This window comes from Drosophila persimilis, unplaced genomic scaffold (assembly GCF_003286085.1).
Source record: "Drosophila persimilis strain 14011-0111.01,24,50 unplaced genomic scaffold, DperRS2 tig00000002-arrow-pilon, whole genome shotgun sequence".
NCBI classification, from domain to species: domain Eukaryota; kingdom Metazoa; phylum Arthropoda; class Insecta; order Diptera; family Drosophilidae; genus Drosophila; species Drosophila persimilis.
In genome coordinates this window covers 8,074,905-8,087,352 of record NW_020825289.1, presented here as the reverse complement: position 1 = coordinate 8,087,352, position 12,448 = coordinate 8,074,905, and the positions used below count along the sequence as shown (strand labels likewise).

General features: G+C 44.8%; 1 protein-coding gene across 2 annotated transcripts; it reads left to right on the top strand.

The window, feature by feature from the left end:
* The first annotated feature begins 323 nt into the window (after positions 1-323).
* On the top strand, positions 324-1,347 carry LOC113565139. 2 transcript variants are annotated; one of them, XM_026986132.1, is made up of 4 exons: positions 324-416; positions 590-703; positions 784-899; positions 956-1,347. In XM_026986132.1, the coding sequence occupies exons 1-4, from the start codon at positions 382-384 to the stop codon at positions 1,195-1,197; spliced, it is 507 nt and encodes a 168-aa protein (XP_026841933.1). In that variant the 5' UTR covers positions 324-381; the 3' UTR covers positions 1,198-1,347. The 2 variants fall into 2 exon arrangements, with proteins under 2 accessions (XP_026841933.1, XP_026841934.1); XM_026986133.1 differs by having other exon boundaries at positions 519-703.
* Positions 1,348-12,448: the final 11,101 nt, after the last annotated feature.

Below are 12,448 nucleotides of genomic sequence, written 5' to 3'. Positions count from 1 at the left end.
GTTATTTCCATGGATAGCTCACTCTTCCCTTGTAGCTCTTTAACATATGTATATGTATGCTTCTATGAACAGCATAGTGGCTTCGTTTGAATGAATTCCAAGAAAATAAACAGCTAAAGCGAAAAAGAGACAGAAAAAACGAAAATCAGCGAGTGAGCGATGGAAACGGCAGCAACATAGGGACTGCGGCAGAGAGACTGCAGAAGAGAGGCTGCGGAAGAGTGACCGCAGAAGAGAGACCGCCGAAGAGAGACCGCCGAAGAGAGACCGCCGAAGAGAGACCGCCGAAGAGAGGCTGAAGAAGAGAGACCGCAGAAGAGAGGCTGAAGAAGGGAGACCGCAGAAGAGAGACTGCAGAAGAGTGACTGCAGAAGCAAGCTGATGCAGTGCAGGGCTGCCGATTTCGCTTTTTCTCCGTAAGATCTGGTTTTTTTTTAAGGCCAACTGCGGAACAAATTTGTGAATGTCGGGAAGCAGGAATTCTGGAATTTGTATAAATTAATTTGGCTTTCTTTCAGCTTTTTTACTGCGTGAAAATGTGGCAGGTTCATCATTATATTTGATCGATATTTGCCAATACCTCCACCAGCGTACAAGATAATTTTGAAACGACGTGCGACGTATGTACGTGCCTCCCAGGTGCATACATTACCGACATCGTCTTGCTTCATGCACCATGCTTTACCCCATCGACTTTCACCGGGTAAGTTCTCCTTGTTTGCCCCCTTTTCATCTTGCCCATTGACTATTTTTTCTTGGTTCTTCGTCTTTTATTCCCTCCAGCTCTTTCAGGAATACCTCTTGCGTGCCCGCGGACACCGATATGCCCACCATCGTTTACCAGCGCGTTCACCCTTCTGGCCATCCGGATCATATGCCGAATCAAACGCTCGAGACGAGTAAGTTAATCAGTATATAATTGTGGACATATTTTAAAATATATTTTCCTTCACAGAGGACTTACATATGTACCCAACGATTTGCCACAAACCGATCCGATTCCCCCCGTCATGTGACGTCCTATCCAAGTATTACCGAGGACAAACCGCCTATCCCCGCCAGACAGATTCGTATCCCAGCAGGACAGCAGCGCACCCATTGCAAGACCCGAATCGCACAAGCCATCGTCATCCTTTGACCTGGCCATCGACAACAAGGACTTTGACTATGGCAACCAAGGGATTGGGGGGCAACTAGACTGCATAGATCTCGTTGTTGTTAGGTTTACGGAGATACGCGTCCATATATTAGGATAGTAGATTCAAATGTTCTCCACTTGTATATATATTTATACTAACGTATCCTATGCTAAGCTAAGATCTGATGAATAAAATGATTGAAAACTCATCCTTTCTGTCTTCTGTATTGGGGACACTATCGGAGAAAACTAAATATCCTAAAATGTCCTTGATCCTTAATAAGGAGAATTTCAAATCTGGGATACCAGGCCAACAGAAATCAGCAGAGGGTCACTAGTTTTTTAAATTTCTTTAAGTCTATTTTTTCCGTTTTTTCCTATATTCTTTGGCCGTTCAAACTGGTGTAACGGCCGAATTTCCAATCTGGGATACCAGGCGAACAGAAATCAGCAGAAGGTCACTAGTTTTTTTAATTTCTTTTAATTTATTTTTTCCGTTTTTTCCTATTTTCTTTGACCGTTTAAAATGGTGTAACGGCCGAATTTCAAATCTGGGATACCAGGCCAACAGAAATCAGCACAGCGTCGCCGGTCTTTTTAAATTTCTTTTAATTTATTTTTTCCGTTTTTTTCCTATTTTCTTTGACCGTTTAAAATGGTGTAACGGCCGAAATTCAAATCTGGGATTATTATTAGTATTTTATTTTAGTTTACTTGTTCTATTTTCACCCTGTTCTCGTTTCTCAAACCCGTAATCCCCAATTCCGATCGCAAAGGTTGCTTGCTGCTGATTTCTGTTCGCCTGGTATCCCACATCTGAAATTCCCGATTTTGGCCATTTGAGCGGTCGCAGGTTGGGGGTTTTTGTTGTACAACAACAAAAATTTGGTGTACAACAATTGGCAACAACAACTTTTGTGGTTTTCTGCGTTATTTTTGGCCCGATCTAGGCGTGCCGTGGCTTTCCGTACTCGGAATAGCTTCCTTGGTCTAATGTATTCCTTATCAAGGACCAAGGATCAAGGATATTTGCTCCAGAGATATACATCTTGTTTTTGCTTTATTTGTGTCCCGATCGCGACGTGCGACGTCTTCCTACAATCAAAAAAATGTCCTTGATCCTTCGCTAAGGACTCCGACAAACCCCAGCCATGCATATTTAGCTTTCTCGGCTATTTGTGGCCAGATCGGGACGTGCGACGACTTCTTGATTAATTGAGTCCTTATCAAGGATCAAGGACCTTTTTTCCAATCGAAAATATTTGGTTTTCTAGCGGTATTTGTGAACCGATCTGGGCGTGCCACGCATTTTCTTGATCAGGATAGTTTCCCCAATACAGAGAACAGAAAGGATAAGTTTTCATTCATTTTATTCATCAGAACTTAGCTTAGCATAGGATAGTTTAGTACAAATAAATAAACAAGTGGTACAAATTTGTATCTATGATTTTATATTATATTATAATCCTTAAACCCAAAAGAAATGAGATCTATCCAGTAGCTCGCGTAGCACCTTCCTTGCTTGCCGTAGTCCAGGTCCTTGGTTGCCGTAGTCAAGGTTCTTGTTATCGATGAAGGATGACGATGTCTTGTTAGGTTCCAATCTTGCATCGGGTGCGCTTCTGTCCTGCTGGGACACGACTCTGTCTGGCTGGCGATACTTGGGCAGGACTCCGCCTGCGGAGGGGAAATCGAATACGACTCGGTCCTCTGTGAAGGAGGATATATTTTAAAATATGTCCACAGTTATATACTGATTAACTTACTCGTCTCGAAGCTGAAGTCCAGCGTTAGACGAATGCCAGAGCCGAAGACCCTGGGTCTTCTGACATGTTTGGTGTGTGAACTGGCACATCTATATACTGCAAGGTTAGTGGAAGGACCAATAGCATTCTGTGAATAAGGTAAGGTTTTATTGTCAGTGGAAGGATGTTACTAAATGCTGCTTTGACTACGAAGCAGTCAGTCGTCCGAACTCGTATCTGAAGATAATCCCGTAGAGCTGGAATGGTTAATGAAAATACTGTAAAAATATATTAAGTATTACTTTAATAAAAAATTGTTAAACCCATTAACTACGCTTGCTTTTTTTTGAAAAATGAAAGCTGAAAGCTTTTGTTTTGTTGAAAAGTTGGCGGCACTGATCCAGGGCCTCTTTGGCGCTTCAACTTGTGGTCCTTCCCTCTCTTTCTCTACGATGATGTTCATGTGCAAAGAACGCTTTCTCGCACTCACTAGGCACACCCTCTATAAAGTATACCATGGGCACAGCAGTCAAACAACAATCGAGTGTCAATTTGACGAGCAGATTGTACAGTAATAGACGCTCTCGACATTAACAATGCACAGGGAGCACCCCGTGGCCCGTCCGCCCGTCCTGTCCGTCCGCCCGCCCTGTCCGTCTGTCCTGTCCTTCCATTGTGTGTGTCTGCGTACGCCGCTCGCATAATCAATTATGCGTCTGCAGTGGGTCCAAAGTTCTGTAAACTTGGCAATTTATTTGCACCGGAAACTCAACATAAATCAAACTAATTTCTCCTGGGATTTTTCAACGCAAGTTTCCACGTGTCTCGCTCCTCGCCTGCTCTCCTCCTCCCCTCCTCCAGCTCCTGTCATTCGTTATTGTTGGTCACGTGTTTATCCGGTGAGGGGGATGATGGGTGGGGGGAATGGGGAATGGGGCATGGCAAATTGAATTTGTCGCGTTGTGTTGCATAATTTGAGGCGCATTGTGCGTCTAAAGCGTCGAAAGTAGAAAAAAGCGAAAGCCCCCAAAGAAATCAAGTAAACAACAGTACAACGACTCACAGATACCCAAATAGAATTACCCATTCCACTCCACTCCACTCCCTGTAGTGCTCATATTTACGAGCAATACCACAGTTATGCTTTTGCTTTGCCAATTTTGTCACGCTTCTCCATTCAAGGGAACCGCATTGTGGTGTTATTTCCTTTTCCTTTGAGAGGTTATTTCAAAGCCGCTCATCAGCAAAGCTCCACGAGAGCTCCAAAGTTTACTCGATGTACTAGATACACACATATAACGTTTATTGGTATTTAGTGTAAGTTTTATACTAGCTCTGGGGTGGTTTTTAATGATAATTGCTTGACTACGACTTGAGCGACGGACGACTTAAGACGGTGGTTGAAAACTGAGTTATGAGAGTCCTCTTTCGCATATTTCGATATGAGCTCCAGCTCTTTGTTTTAGTAAGACAGAACCCTATGCCTTGCCCTATAATCCTCATCAAAATAGTTTATGGGATTGTAAAACCACTCAATGGTTGAGCGCTCCTCCAACAATTATGATTTTCTTCAGTCAACCCTCTTTAGCCACGCCTCCGCGCCTCTGGCCCCTTTTGATGCTGCTCTTGTGATTTTCAAACAATCTCCTCATCAGCCGCATCCTCGAATCCAACCGCAGCGCCTGGCATCGTCGTCAACAGAATCCAGCCCGCCTTGTTGTGGGTTCACGGCTCGCGGCTCGCGGCGCTCTCTGTCGAGCTCATGCACACGGCACCTGCCCTGCGCGTCTCTCCTGTCTCCTGTCTCCTGTCTCCTGTCGCACACCTGGCAAATTGAAAATGTTTGTTGCCGCTGCAGGAGTCTGCAAAGTTGTGGAATCGAGATTGCACTTTCCCGTAACGATGCCGATGCTGATGCCGATGCTGGTGGTGGTGGTGGCAGAGGGGGCCAACGATGAAGTTGATGCTGATTTTCAGCTAATAACTGCGTCCCGTGGGACACAAGTTTGCATAATTATCAATCAAGATTTCCTAATATGCCCACCACATGGTGGCCTTAGAATTGGTTTGTACACTGTTAGAAGTCCGGAAATCAAGGAGATATCAAATGATAGGTATTTATGGTATGTACACCCAGAGAAAGGAGGCCTGAGTTACACACAGATATTTCGATGCACCGAGAGTGAAAATATCACATTGGATGATTTTTCTAATTAATTTCTAATTTATTTTGACATTAATATGACAGGGTCTGATGTATACGTATTTTATATTTAATATAAATATATTCATGTTCAAATTAAATATATTTCCCTCCAATTTAATATAAATTATTTCTTTTAAAGTGTTTTATATTTCGTTTAATTATGGGCCATTAATAAAAAGGCCGTTTAATGCATTTTCATTTAAATCAAAGTGAATTCTTTTTGTATATCAGTGTAGAGAAGATGGATAGATAGAAAGATACGATTCTGATGGTGTGGTCCCAGTTTAAAATGCGTATTTCAATCATATTAATGGAACCACCTATTATATACAAATTATTAGCTTCCTTCAAATACGCTTATAAAAATCGTTTATTAAAATCATAAATCTGCATTAAATGGTGTACGAGAATAGTATGTGTGTGTGTGTGTGTGTGTATCTGTGTGTGCGCTCCTCTTTCATCTGCGCAACGCATTTTTCATACTTTTGAGCCGTACATAAATTTATTGTTTGGGGGCTCGTTCGTCTCTTTTTTAATAAACTCTCTCTAGCCGCCCCTCCACTCTGGGCCCTGGCTCTCCACTAAGCTTGATCCGGGCAGGGCTTATGTCCTGAAAGGCTTCCTTTAATTTATTTCCCATGCCACACACACACACACACACATTTGAAAAAAGTTAAGTGTGGCTGGAAAAAGTGCGGAATGATTAAAAACCACTTTAATATATCTTCTTTGTTACATTTGCCTGCCACTCCAGGAAGAGGACTATTGCCGGGAGGACTGGTCTGTGGCAAGCGGGTGGCGCCACGAAAGCCCCCGTTGAGTGACAGGCGAAGCTTTAGCCTGCGGCTGGACAGAGTGCTCCAGGATAACGGGTTAGTAGCCGTCTAAAAGACCCAGACAGGGACAGAGACACATGAGAGCCCCACAGCCCCCCCTCCAACAACTCATTTTAGAAAACATTCAAAAAAACCCAACGAAAAGCAGACAAAAAAGCAGTAGGACTCTAATCAGTAATATATTGACGGGATAAGGATTAAGTAACAAAGGCCTGAAATCCAAGGAACTGCCGGCAGTAGTCCGCCAAGTGGCGATCACTTTCATAGACTCAATTGCGGTAGAGATACCAAAACTGACTTAAGGAGATTTCCAATATCCGCGAATGATTACGTACGGTTGTAGGTAGAAAACCTGCAAAACAAACCCCTTAGATCTGAGAGACATGACTTTTAAGAATCCGGATAGAGGCAGCAGCTCCAGAACACCTCTCTATCTCTGCTCTATGGTAATCAAATGTTAATTGAGAACTCCTTGTAGCTTGAGGGATCATGACCAAATACTTTTAAGCCAAGTCGCCATAGATCCCTGCTGCTCAAGGGCTTGTTTTTCCGAAGATTCGTCTCCATCTATCAATCTACTCATGTAATTTGCTTGGATCAAAACAAAATCAAGAATTTGTATAGATGTCAGTTCGAATAAAGGACAAAACCTATTAAAAAGAGAACACTTAGTTCCGAATTACACACAATAATTGCAAATGCAAGTACTAGCGAAAATACCCAAAACAATTAGAAACCACAATTGCTGTTCTGGCGAGGACCGAGCACCGAGGACCGAGGACCGAGGAAGTTTTCATTTTTACTGGCACTTACAGCCTAGGTCCTGGCCCCCAGTCCTGTCCTCATCCTTGCTCTCCGGCCCCCACCAGTCAACCGCATCCTGCTCCTCTGTCCTCCTGTCCACAGCACAGCAGCTGTAAATGCATTCTGAGGTTATTGCTCGCAGCCACTGCCTCTGCCTCTGCCACTGCCACTGCCACCCAACTCCGTCCCCGACTGTTCCCGACTCCTCCGGAGTTTGGTTTATAAACTTGCCCCGAACATTTCGGTCCTGACAGAACGAGTACGTTTGGCTGCAGAATTTCCTTTCTTTCCAGTGGCTCAACCTTCATGCAGCTGCACTTTTCACCCGCCTCGCCCCTCGCCCCACCGCCGCCTTCCCCAATTCGCTGTCAAGTGAGGCGGATATAATGCGATTTTAATACAGATTTTCTCGACTCTGCATCGGCCACAGGGAGTGAAGTCTGCCATGTTGCAGGACGGAATATATGGATGTAATTTATAAGCCTTTAACTGTTCATATGCCGGCCATCTGCCTGCTGCCATCTGCCTGCTGCCTTATAAACGTTTCCCACTTCAGTCGTCCAATCAGCAGCACTTAAGCTGCTTAACTGTTTTTGATCATTTTCCTGGGAAATGGCACTCGTTTGGCTCTTGTGCAATTGAATAATTAGATTCGGTAATAGATATAGAGAGATATTTGGGAAATATAGGCCAAATACATAATTAAGTTTTCAATGAAGAAAGTAATGGTAGTTCTTTAGAGTTTTGGAATATATGGCTTAACAGGTAAAACCAAGCAGATTCTAAGTCATATAAATGCCATAGAAACCGTGGCGGTATATCAAGGTACCAAGCCCTTCATCCTTTGGTTGGTCTGATGATGATGTTTTCACGGGGGACTAAAGTGCCACAGAATATATAAATGAAACACTCTGTAGCTTCGTTCAGGCTTTTACAATCCTATTAAAGCATCAGACAATCTAATCAACGACAGGCGGCAGCTCAAAAACCGCGTACGTCCCGTGCCGTCCCGCACACGCGCTAAATGTTGCCAAAAAAAAGTACGACCGCAGACGAGACGTGTCCAGGAAACGAATCAAAGGTCCTACAAGGAGAGAGGAAGAGATAGGGGTGGGGGTGTGGGCTGTGGGGTCCTCTGGAGATCCGCAATTGCTGATGCCACCGAGGCTGCTTGTTGACAGCACCAGTACTTCCTCCCTCTTAGCCATTTGGTCCACAACTAAACACGCAGATAGACAAGCAGATAGCAGAGCAACAACAACAACAGCAGTCACAAGAATGACAGCGCCAACAATGGCAACAAACAACAATCGCATTACAAGGCAAAATGTCCAGTAAAACAGTCTGAAGGCAGAGTCGACCCACGACCCACTTGATGGGGCAGAAGCCCAGGAAGGAGACAGTAAGGATGGTTCCCATTCGACAGACTAGAGATGAGAGCGTAAGAGCGGAAATAACGATACTACAAGACTGGAAACTCCATCGGTTATGTTTTCAGTCAAAACCTGCCAACATTTGTTCAATGTATCGTTTGAACCCATTCGAATAGTACAAATTATAGGTAGACCTTTCTGATCGGACAGCTGAAACACCAGGAGATATGTACGGAATATCGGAAAATGTCAGTTGCAACCATGCCATGTCCGGTGAGGCGGTCAGGCTGCCACCTCTGGTGGTAAGTCTCTGACTGTTGCCGCCTGACTTCGTCTGGCATTGTTGGTTCGGTTCGGTTTGGTTCGGTCTGCGTCAGTTTAATTTGAATACACTTAAAACTGTTGCGGTGTGCCAGGGACCCGTTTCGAGAATTTCCAATTGAAAATCACTTCAAGTTTAATTTGATTGCCGCTCCTCTCCGCTCCGGCTGCAGTCAACAGTTTGAGGTGCCGTAGATGGCTCTTGACTTTAATCACATTTCGTCCAGGCATTAATATGGACGAAAACTTGTTCTGTTCTGCATAATTTTTTTTCTGTTTCGTCCCAGCAACCCGTCAACATGTGGCTGCCCACCGACCGCCCCATTCAGGGGGTCTTTGCTTAAGTTTCGCCGGACGGAGTTTCATTACTTGATTACTTCAACTTTCAGGGATTCAGGGCAAACGAAATGAAATCGCAAAGGTACGTCAGCCAAAAAAAAAAAGAGCACACGAGTCTGGAGAGCGTAATGCAATCAGGAAGGCAAAACAAATTGGCGTTTCTTTCGGGGAGAGAATGCGAAATACCCTTTGCAGAAGTGTATCGTACGGTGCTCAAGGTGGAGCCTCTCATAGTGGAGTGTGTTTGGTACCCTTCATTCCTCACCATAGCCATCGTTCCGGCACGATGATGATGAACACATTATGCCCCTCCCCCCACCACACACACGGCACTCATTTCACTCCAGAGGTAAACGTATAAAGAAGCAACAAAAATTGGATTTTCATTATTTACAGCATATTGCACACCCGCAAGCAGAGCAATGTCCTCGTCCTGGTCCAAGTCCTGCTTCTGCCCCACACACACACAGAGGTATCCTTTATATCGTGTGTCGATAGGCACACTATGTACACATCGTTCGGCAATCACAAGTGAAGGGTCTTTAAAAAAAATGTAAAGCTGAAAGGAAAAGCGAGCTGGAGACGGATAGGCAGGCAGACAGACAGGATGGACCCTTCGGGCTAGGAAATTAATTAAATTAAGTCAACGAAAAGTGAAACGCCAGACGGCACGCATCCTCCACATACTCCCGCAGGAAGCCCCTGGCCCGCAGGACACACACTCTTTGACATTCGTCGGTGTCTTCTCCTCCCTCGGTCGTCGTTGGCCGCGATAAGCCCGCTTCGTTATAATCCTAATTAAATATTTAGGTTTACTCCATGGCTGTATTTACTCGGCTTCCCATCTCTCTGCTATCTTTCCTATCCTTTATATCCTTTTTATCCAATGAAGTTGCGCTCTGGGGCTCGGACTGGAGCTGGGGTGAGGGCGAGGGCGAGGGCGAGGGCAAGGGTTAATTGCATTAGAGTTATGACAATTGCCAGCGAATTTGACTTTGTTGGCAGAAAGCGAAAAGCAAACACGAAATCTGATTGCGAAAATCAACTCAAATAAACTCAGAGACTAATTAGATAAGGCCCTCTCGAGCGCTGTCACATGCACGGATCCCAGCGCAGGCAGCGGGCCAACAAGTACAGTTGTGCATGCGGCAAGAAAGCATAACAAAGCAAAAACAAAATGGTGAACAAGCAATCGTATTATTCCTTGTGTATAACATTGAATAATGCTTTGAAATGCACTTTTCTTTGGCAATTCACGGAATTGCAGCACGTGTATTCCTGATTTTCAAGAGTCTGAATCATGTTCAATAAAATTTGGAAATTATTAAAGCGATTCCTAGCATATCATACTACTGAGAACTCTTTGGTTGAAGCAATCTTAAGCCCAGAGTCGAGGAACCCTTGGAAAAACCTTGAGGAATGCTAGACTTTTCTGCCCCTTCTAGGGGGCGGGTGTCCGTCTGGGGGTCTGTGGGTCTGATTGCCGTTGAGACAGAGCGCAATTTGTTTTAATCAACAAAGTCAAAAAAAGGGGGCACGTAGATCTCCATTCTGTGAGAAATTAAATAAACTTTGTGCTGGCCAAACAATTTGCCCGACGCCCTCCTCCAAAATGTCTGCGGTTTTGACCGACGGACCAGACACAAAAACGAGGAGTAGCAAAAACGCTGACGTGCCGCGCTCAAAGGACAAGGGACCAGGGACTAGTCGACTACGACTACGACTAGAAGCCGGACATGCCGGGTCGGGTCGGGGCGGGGCCAAAAGCAACATTCTTCAACTTGCAACAGCCAGAGGACGCAGCCCCAGCCCCAGCTCCAGGCCCAGGCTGTGGCAGCCATTGAAGCATCCTTTAAAGCGATTTAATAATGCAACCCAGACCTGGTCTCATTTGTCATAATGGAGTCCGACTGCTCGGCCCTCGATTAGCCCAGATTTAATATGTTCGACAGATAAATGAAAATTCCAATGGAGAACATAAATTATCACAAAGGCATTGATTTATTGGCCGGCCACAACAATGCCACAGACAAATAACGCAATCGAAGAATGGCCCAAAAGAAAATGTTTGCCCAAGGAGATGTTCTTTAGAGACTGCAGGATATCGTATCACACGTGGCCAACATACTCTTGATACTCTCTACATAGGCTTCCCATACCTACATCTCTCTCATCATTTCTCTACGAAGATGCTGGTTAGGGTATACCCACTTCGTTGCCTCTGATCCAACGGGTTTTGCTCTTATTTGATGTATTTATTGTGTGTCCATTGTGTGCCATCCATAAAGCAAATTGAATTTGGTGTGGTGCGGTGCAAAAAGTGCCACTGAGGTCGATCAAGATAAATGTCAGCGGGAGAGCGATAGATGGAGCCGGAATGGCAGTGGGAATCGGATGGGGAATCCGCCTCAAAGGCAGCTCAAGGCAGTTCAAGGCAGCTCAAGGCAGGGCCAGGAGACAGGTCTATTGTTTGCTGCTGTTTGATGCCTTTTGGCCATTGCTCTGATTTCTCTTTGGAGCATTTGAAATGGTCAAATTAAATGAATTCCAATCGATTGTCTTCCCCCCACATGATAAATGGAAGAGGCTACGGCTAAGGCTAACTGATGGTGTGGAGGTCACGTCACGAAACCCATCACATACCTTGGTCTAGTCCCAATCTTTGACATCTTTATTCAAAGGATCTGCTTATTTATTTATCATCGTCTCAGCTTCCTCTCCCGCAATCGAATCGAATGGGGTCGGTTTGGATCGGAGCGGAGCGGGTCCGTCGGTTCGAATCAACTTTTGTACCCTGCGAGGCGTAAATGTTTTATGTAATGATTTATTGTGCTAGACTATCTGTCAGCGGGATGGGTGCCCCTACCATCCCCCCTTGGCCATAAAACACTGTCCTCATTTGTTGTGTTGCAGGACGCCCTACGCCCCGATGGGTCTGGAAAACACATCATATCGATTGTTAACAACTCACAGAACACGAACAGATGACAGACCCGATGAAAAATTGTTATTTTTGTATTTGTTATCTGCTTGTTTGCTGGATCCTTCTCGCATGAAGGTGTTTTGTGGGGGGTCGCAAGGGGTCTCCCGGAGGTGGGGATAATTAATGAATAACGACGGAGGAATTGAGTTTCCTTCGGCTTGCTTTTGTTCAATTAGTGGCTCTTATTGTGATTCATTCGTACAGTTAATCCTGTCAGTTGCTAGTTTGAATCTAGCTCTGGGGATGGCACCAAGAGAAGAATCCTCTACTGATTCGTCCTAGAGTCACAGCGTATTCCATTGATCCATTCTCATAGCCAAAACAATGTCATTTCTACTTTTGCATACCGACTGGGAGCCTCTAGAATGCATTTCATTAATTACTTTGATTACTGGACGCTAATTGCAAGCACCACCCACAGCTCCAGCCTCCGCCAGGACCCTGTCCGTCCCGTGTCTGTCCTCCCCGTACGACCATTAAAAATACCCAAATGAAATTGGGCGTGAAACAATGCATTTCCTCTTTTTTTGCAGCCCCTCCCGCCCATGGCTTCCTTCCTCTTCATACCCAATCCTTTTTTCTGTTTCCCTGCCTATCTTTCTCTCCCTCTCTCTCTCTCTGGCTCTCGGAAGAGTTCAATAAACATTCCCACCTAGCCACAGGACCAGGTCCTAACGTCTGGCTCAAACAAAACAAAAAGAAA

Coding starts and splice junctions, on each gene's coding strand:
- LOC113565139 (XM_026986132.1), top strand. CDS start 382: ATGCAGTGCAGGGCTGCCGATTTCGCTTTTTCTCC. Junction 704..783: donor ACCCCATCGACTTTCACCGG/GTAAGTTCTCCT, acceptor TATTCCCTCCAG/CTCTTTCAGGAATACCTCTT. Junction 900..955: donor GAATCAAACGCTCGAGACGA/GTAAGTTAATCA, acceptor TTTCCTTCACAG/AGGACTTACATATGTACCCA.